General features: G+C 38.2%; 1 protein-coding gene across 1 annotated transcript in view; it reads right to left on the bottom strand.

Moving 5' to 3' along the window:
• LOC118472117 (DNA-directed RNA polymerase subunit alpha) overlaps nt 1-8,276 on the bottom strand; it is a 10,061-nt gene extending 1,785 nt beyond the window's left edge. Inside the window, exon 1 of the mRNA XM_035959320.1 lies at nt 2,695-8,276. Coding sequence (XP_035815213.1) covers nt 6,787-7,806 — 1,020 coding nt within the window. The 5' untranslated portion in view covers nt 7,807-8,276 and the 3' untranslated portion in view covers nt 2,695-6,786. The remainder of the gene's footprint in view (nt 1-2,694) is intronic.
• Between the last annotated feature and the right edge of the window lie 494 nt (nt 8,277-8,770).

Here is an 8,770-nt window from a genome sequence, read left to right as displayed (position 1 = left end):
GGTTGTCTTGCATTTCTAATAAGTTGTTTAACCGTTGGCATGTCGTATGTATATATAAAATGGATTGGTTTAGATCGATCTTAACCTGATGATTCATCATCATGAAGTATTTCTATTTTCTATAGCATAAAACCCGAATTTAGGTTTGAAATAAATTTACAAGAAATCCACCCACTACCAATCCTTAAACATTTCTAGAAACCACACTGGATCAGTATCGCAGTGCTCGTCAATCATTTCATCCCCTACAATATCGACAAGTCCATAAGCTTTGGCTTCGTCTGCTGACATAAAAACATCCCTTTCCATGTCTTCGGATACAACCCAAAAAGGCTTGCCTGTTCTTAGTGCATAAACCCTTGTGATCATTTCGCGAACTTTGTGTAACTCTTCCACTTCTAGTAAAAATTCTGGTGTCCTTGCCCGATAATAAGCACTAGCAGGTTGGTGAAGCATAATCCTAGCGTGAGGGAATGCTATACGCTTGGTGGGTTCTCCTCCAAGCAGAATGAAGGAGGCCATGGACGCGGCTATTCCGAGGCATATTGTATATATATCAGGTGTCACCGTTTGCATCGTATCAAAAATCGCCATTCCTGAGATTAGCCACCCGCCAGGGGAGTTTATAAACAAAAAAATATCGCTATTTCCATCTTCTATACTGAGATATACCATCAGACCTGTAATATGATTTGTGATCTCGCAACGAATCTCTTGACCTAAAAAAAGTGTCCTTTCTCGATACATAACATTGTATAAGTCAACCCAAGTCGCTTCTTCATCTCCGGGAATCCGGTAAGGTACTTTTGGAACACCAATGGGCATATTAGATTAATATTATTAAATTTAAGTAAAAAAACTACACTTTAATATGGAAACGTAAGAATGGAAGAGAAAGAAAGAATCCGCAGTTTATTATCTTCATTTTTTTTTCTTATTCTATAAGAATACTATAGATTCTATTAATACATAGATTGAAATATTCTACATATAAGGAAGGTAAAACAGATTGAATAAAGAAAAAAGAATCCGTGATTTGAATGATAAACAAAGAGGGATGAAGGATCTATTCTTCGTTTTTCCAAATAGCCCAAGCTACCCATTGCATATTGGCACTTATCGAGTATAGAATAGATCTGCTTCTCTTTCTTCTTACAAACAGAATTGGCTTGTTATTTTTAATGGAATGAAATAAATATTCACGCTTTCTGACATAGAATCCCCTAGAAGGGTTAGGTACATAGAATAAGTATGGATAGTCTTTTCCAATGCGATAAAATAAAGCGACATCGTGTCTATTTTTCTTTGCTAAAGGGGTATTTCCATGTGTTTGCCTTGGTATCGTGTTCATACTGTCGTATTGAATGATCCGGGTCGATTGCTTTCGGTGCATATAATGCACACAGCTCTAGTTTCTGGTTGGGCTGGTTCGATGGCTTTATACGAATTAGCGGTTTTTGATCCCTCTGATCCTGTTCTGGATCCAATGTGGAGACAAGGTATGTTCGTCATCCCCTTCATGACTCGTTTAGGAATAACGAATTCGTGGGGTGGTTGGAGTATTTCAGGAGTAACTGTAACGAATCCGGGTATTTGGAGTTATGAAGGTGTGGCAGGTGCGCATATTGTGTTTTCTGGCTTGTGTTTCTTGGCAGCTATCTGGCATTGGGTATATTGGGACCTAGAAATATTCTGTGATGAGCGGACGGGAAAACCTTCTTTGGATTTGCCCAAGATCTTTGGAATTCATTTATTTCTTGCAGGGGTGGCTTGTTTTGGCTTTGGTGCATTTCATGTAACGGGTTTATATGGCCCTGGGATATGGGTGTCCGATCCTTACGGACTCACTGGAAAAGTACAAGCTGTAAATCCTGCGTGGGGTGCAGAAGGTTTTGATCCTTTCGTTCCGGGAGGAATAGCTTCGCATCATATTGCTGCGGGTACTTTGGGCATATTAGCGGGCCTATTCCATCTAAGTGTCCGTCCGCCTCAACGTCTATACAAAGGGTTACGTATGGGCAATATTGAAACTGTACTTTCCAGTAGTATCGCTGCTGTTTTTTTTGCTGCTTTCGTAGTTGCCGGAACTATGTGGTATGGATCAGCAACTACCCCAATCGAATTATTTGGGCCTACTCGTTATCAGTGGGATCAGGGATACTTTCAGCAAGAAATATATCGAAGAGTTAGCGATGGGTTAGCCGAAAATCTTAGTTTATCAGAAGCTTGGTCTAAAATTCCCGAAAAATTAGCCTTTTATGATTATATTGGTAATAATCCGGCAAAGGGGGGATTATTCAGAGCAGGCTCAATGGACAATGGGGATGGCATAGCTGTTGGATGGTTAGGACATCCCGTCTTTAGAGATAAAGAAGGACGCGAGCTTTTTGTACGTCGTATGCCTACTTTTTTTGAAACATTTCCGGTCGTTTTGGTAGATGAAGAGGGAATTGTGAGAGCGGACGTTCCTTTTAGAAGAGCAGAATCCAAATATAGTGTTGAACAAGTAGGCGTAACGGTGGAGTTCTATGGTGGCGAACTTAATGGAGTAAGTTATTCTGATCCTGCTACTGTAAAAAAATATGCGCGGCGTGCTCAATTAGGGGAAATTTTTGAATTAGATCGAGCTACTTTGAAATCAGATGGTGTTTTTCGCAGCAGTCCAAGGGGTTGGTTCACTTTTGGTCATGCTACCTTTGCTTTGCTCTTCTTTTTCGGACACATTTGGCATGGCGCTCGAACCTTGTTCCGAGATGTTTTTGCTGGTATTGATCCAGACTTGGATGCTCAAGTGGAATTTGGAACATTCCAAAAAGTTGGAGATCCAACTACAAGGAGACAGGCAGCCTGATACCACATTGCTATGGTATCTTTCACCTCCATTTTTTGTTTGATTTGACATGAGGAACATCTCCTGTCCTTTCTTTGACTCTTTTTCTTTTTTTATATGGGAAATGATCCCAAATGATAAGTGAATAGGTGTGGAAGTTATAATTGTAAATAAACCAGGATCGAATCTATGGAAGCATTGGTTTATACGTTCCTTTTAGTTTCGACTTTAGGGATAATTTTTTTCGCTATCTTCTTCCGAGAACCACCTAAGGTTCCGACTAAGAAATGAAATAATTTAATTGAAGTAAGAAGTCCCCCGGAGGGGAGACTTCTTACTTCAATTAGTCCCCATGTTCTTCGAATGGATCTCTTAATTGTTGAGAGGGTTGCCCAAACGAGGTATATAAGGCATACCCAGTAAAGCTTACAAGTAAACCAGATATGGAGATGGCGACTAAAGTTGCTGTTTCCATTTTTATAGAATTTCAAGATTACAATGGATCTATGAAAAGATCGTGTATTTACAACTACAACGGAATAGTATACAAAGTCAACACCAATGATTAAATAGAATTTATGGCTACACAAACCGTTGAAGATAGTTCTAGACCTAAGCCAAAACGGACTGGCGCAGCTAGTTTATTGAAACCCTTGAATTCGGAATATGGGAAAGTTGCTCCGGGTTGGGGGACTACTCCTTTTATGGGGGTCGCAATGGCTTTATTCGCGATATTCCTATCTATAATTTTAGAAATTTATAATTCTTCTGTTTTACTGGACGGAATTTTAACGAATTAGGTTTCTACTAACTAAAACTATGACTTCATAGTTTTTCCATCCAAAAAAAGCCTTTCTACTTTAAGCTCCACATTTCTAGACATTCTGGTAGTTCGACCGTGGATTTTTTTGTTTTGGTATCTCTGGAATATGAGTGTGTGACTTGTTAGAATTGATCCTATTGATAATACATAGAAGGGGCATGTTATCTCTATCAAGATGATTCTAATTCGTCAGATATTATTTATTCTAGTATCTGGAACACGAAATACATAGAGTGGATCAAAAAAAAGGAACTATGATTCATACTCACTATTTAGACCTCGCAACCAGACTTAAAAAAAAATGAAGTAGTTCTTAATAAAAAAAGAAATTTTCTTCCTTCCAATTTTGTTTGCCCAAAAGAGAACTCTTTTCTCTTTCAATAAATGATCATCAAGCGGTTCTTATTCGAAGAACCCTTGCCTTTTGTTTATCTTGAGACTGAATCATCGTGGCTCTAGTATGAATCTAAGGTTTTAATTGAACTGATTCATAGGATCGCAACAAGATAATTTCTATCAGAAAACCACTAGAAATTTTGATTTTATTTTTTGACTAGTCAAAAAATAAAATCAATAAAAAATAGGGAAGAGAAAAGTCAAGAGGCCTCTAATGATCAACATAAGGGAAAGAAAGACAGATGAGCCAACTTGAGATTTTTTGGCATTATTATCACAAAGAAGAAATTCTGGATTTTTCTTATTTCATATCTTCAAGGCAAATCGATCCAATACCGTGGCTGATGGAGTTTTGAACCCTTTTTTCTAATATCCGTTGAAAATTTGTGTATTTCTGCTTGAGCCGTACGAGATGAAATTTTCATATACGGTTCTCGGAGGGGGAGTCGGGCTAGTTACCTATCTCAATAAAGTATATGATTGGTTTGAAGAACGTCTTGAGATTCAGGCAATTGCAGATGATATAACTAGTAAATATGTTCCTCCTCATGTCAACATATTTTATTGTTTAGGGGGAATTACACTTACTTGTTTTCTAGTACAAGTCGCTACCGGTTTTGCTATGACTTTTTACTACCGACCGACCGTTACAGAGGCTTTTTCCTCCGTTCAATATATAATGACGGAGGCCAACTTTGGTTGGTTAATCCGATCGGTTCATCGATGGTCAGCAAGTATGATGGTTCTAATGATGATCCTGCACGTATTTCGTGTGTATCTCACAGGTGGATTTAAAAAACCCCGTGAATTAACTTGGGTCACAGGCGTGGTTTTGGCTGTATTGACTGCATCATTTGGTGTAACTGGTTATTCTTTGCCTTGGGATCAAATTGGTTATTGGGCAGTCAAAATTGTTACAGGTGTACCCGAAGCTATTCCGGTAATAGGGTCCCCTTTAGTGGAATTATTACGTGGAAGTGCTAGTGTGGGCCAATCCACTTTGACTCGTTTTTATAGTTTACATACCTTTATACTACCTCTGCTTACTGCCGTATTTATGTTAATGCACTTTCCAATGGTACGTAAGCAAGGTATTTCGGGTCCGTTATAGGGAAGGCATAGCATAGAGAATTCTAATTCTCATATATCATATCGGGTAGGTTATGGTATTTCATTGCTACAAACATGGGTTATTGTAAAATAAGACATGTCATTTGGATACTTCTCTTCAACTTCGAAGTATTTTTATACAAATAGTTGAAGTGAATTTTACGAAAGAAAATAAGGCGGATTATGGGAGTGTGTGACTTGAATTATTAATTTGGCCATGCAGATAGAGAATTGGATCTGCCACATTAGAATTCACGACCAAAGGTGTCTCCGCATCCAATCAACACGTAAGTCCCCTATCTAGGAAGGATAGGCTGGTTCACTCGAGGAGAATATTTTCTATGATCATACCCCACCAACCATGTCATCCATGAACAGGCTCCGTAAGATCCTATAGAGTATAAATGGAATAAGTCATGTGATATGATCCAATTCAATTTTTATTACACTTACTTTTTATTATAGTATGGAAATGCATTCATTTTCTTTGCATCGATTTTGATCCGCAATACTATCGGAGTAAAAGAAGGGATCTAAGGAAGAACGCAGGCTAAACTTTTTGATTTTTTATTAGTAACAAGTAAATACTTTGTTTGGACATAAGAAACTTGCGATATCGAGGGGATAAACAACAACTAATCAAGAGACAATCCACAAAGCAATTGATCATGATCAAATTTGTAAGCCCACTTGGATATTGAGCATTTAAGCATAAGAATAGGATTCTTTTCAATGAGTAGTTATAGGCGCAACTTCGGAAAAGATAATTTGATAAAGTTTTTCTTACCTTGAGTCATTGAGTCATTATATACCCCTATTCTATTGTGGATCCTCCACGGTCTTATTTCTTTCATTCTTGCTCGAGCCGGATGATGAAAAATTCTCATGTCCGGTTCCTTTGGGGGATGGATCCTAAAGAATTCACCTATCCCAATAACAAAGAAACCTGACTTAAATGATCCTGTATTAAGAGCAAAATTAGCTAAAGGGATGGGACATAATTATTATGGGGAACCCGCGTGGCCCAACGATCTTTTATACATTTTTCCAGTAGTAATTCTAGGTACTATTGCGTGTAATGTAGGTTTAGCGGTTCTAGAGCCGTCAATGATTGGTGAACCGGCGGATCCGTTTGCAACTCCTTTGGAAATATTACCCGAGTGGTACTTCTTTCCCGTATTTCAAATACTCCGTACAGTACCCAATAAGTTATTGGGCGTTCTCTTAATGGTTTCTGTGCCAACGGGCTTATTGACAGTACCCTTTCTAGAGAATGTCAATAAATTCCAAAATCCATTTCGTCGCCCAGTAGCTACGACCGTTTTTTTAATCGGTACTGCAGTAGCTCTTTGGTTAGGTATTGGAGCAACATTACCCATTGATAAATCCTTAACTTTAGGTCTTTTTTAGTTTAGGGATTTTTCGAGTTGATTCATTCCACCGCGAAGTCCCCTGCATGGGTATCTAGGAAATAGTTACTTCCAAGTGAATCTTCCCTAGATACCTAAAATCTATTTTATTATGATCCATTTCGCGAAAATATAGATTATGCCAAAGATGCCAAATTGCTTTCTTTTTTCTTTTTATTCTAACTCAAAAAAGAAGAAGAGGAAAAAATTGCAATGATTTAAAGCGAGAACTTGTTCTTAGGTAAATCAATTGGGAGATGCTTCTCTAGAGTGTCCCATATCAGTTTTCCATCTTCCATACGAAAACTATTAATTTGCATAAGATCTTCTTCAGTCTTACTCAAAAGGTCCAATAGTGTATGTATATTGGCCCTTTTGAGACAATTATACGTTCTAGAAGGCAATTCTAATTGATCAATAAAAATACAATTCAATGGAATTCCTTTTTTGTTTTTCTTTAGATTAGTGAATCTTTTTTGAAAGGTTAAAAGGGGTGGAGTTAACCTGTTTTTATTTTCTTCGAAACTAGTGCCCTCTTCCTCTGTGTGTAGAAAAGGAAGAAATAAATCAATCAAATTACGAGAAGCTTCATAAAGCGCTTCTTTAGGAGTTAAACTTCCATTCATCCATATTTCTAAAAAAAGTATCTCGTGTTTTTCATTTCCATTCCCACAAGAAAAAATACTATAATTCACATTTCGAACAGGCATGAATACAGCATCTATAGGATAACTTCCATCTTGAGAGTTCTTTCTGAGTTCCGTATGATATGCGCGATCTCTCTTGATCTGTAACTCAATACAGAAATCAACGGGTTCTCTCAAGTTAGCTATAGGTTGTGTCGTATCAACGATTTCTACGGAAGGCGGTAAGATTATATCTTGAGCGGTTATGTATCTAGGACCTTTGACGCAAATTGATGCGTCTCTAACTCCATAGAGATTACTTCTCAATACAATTTCTTTCAAATTTAGTAAAATTTCTTGTATGGATTCTTCAATACCTACTATTGTGGAATATTCATGTGGCACGTTCCCAAATTTGGCGCGTGTGATACATGTTCCTTCTATTTCTCCAAGTAAAGCTCTTCGCAAGGCAATACCGACAGTATCCGCTTGACCTTTTCTAAGCGGAGACAGAATGAAACGACCATAATAAAGACGTTTACTATCTACTCTTGATTCAACACACTTCCACTCTAGTGTTTGAGTGGATCCTGTTATCTCTTCTCGAACCATAACAGACTAGTATTATTTGATCATTGAATCGTTTATTTCTCTTGAAAGCGGTTTCATTTTTTTTACAGACGTCTTTTTTTAGGAGGTCGACATCCATTATGCGGCATAGGTGTTACATCGCGTATACAACTTAACCGTACACCACTTTTAGCAATGGCTCGTAATGCGGCATCTCTTCCGCTACCAGCACCTTTTACCATAACTTCTGCTCGTTGCAAACCCACTGTACGAATAGCATCTACTGCTGTTCTTTGACCAGCATAGGGTGATGCTTTTCTTGAGCTTTTGAATCCACAAGTACCTGCGGAGGACCAGAAAACGACCCGACCTTGTGGGTCTGTAACGGTTATAATGGTATTGTTGAAACTAGCTTGAACATGAATAATCCCTTTTGTTATTCTACGTGCACTCTTCCGTAAACTAAAACGGGCATTCCTACGCAAACCAATACGTACTTTCTTACGTGAACCTATTTTTGGTATAGCTTTTGTCATATTTTATTATCTCATAATTTTTATAAACGTTTAATTTCTCTAAACCTGAGAATAAGACTCTACTTAATTAACGGAGATGAAATATGTGCGGCAGTCTTCTAGTCTGAACCAAAAGAAAAGTCTGGTTTCGCACCACAACCTACTGCCGTACTGCGCGTACTTCTACGGAGTAGCTAGCTAGCTCTCTGCGCAACGGATAGATAGATAGATAGATAGATACTCCCTCCGGTGCAGTAAAAGAAGTCATCCTGCGCGTGACCGAGCGTGCACAAAAAGAAGTCATAGCACGCGTGGGTCTGGGATTTGGACGTTGTTGCCCCTAGTAATTGCACAAAAAAAGATGCATTTAAGAGGAATCGAACTTAAACCTCCAATCTAGAATGCCTTGGAGCTGCTGCAACAACCAATCAAGCCTGCTTGTTTTAGTGACGTTAATGCACCCATATACCTATTTAATAGGGGCAAACAGG

This window comes from Zea mays, chromosome 5 (assembly GCF_902167145.1).
Source record: "Zea mays cultivar B73 chromosome 5, Zm-B73-REFERENCE-NAM-5.0, whole genome shotgun sequence".
Lineage (NCBI taxonomy): Eukaryota > Viridiplantae > Streptophyta > Magnoliopsida > Poales > Poaceae > Zea > Zea mays.
Note: the sequence above shows the minus strand (reverse complement) of the source record. Positions and strands in the feature narration are given on the sequence as shown.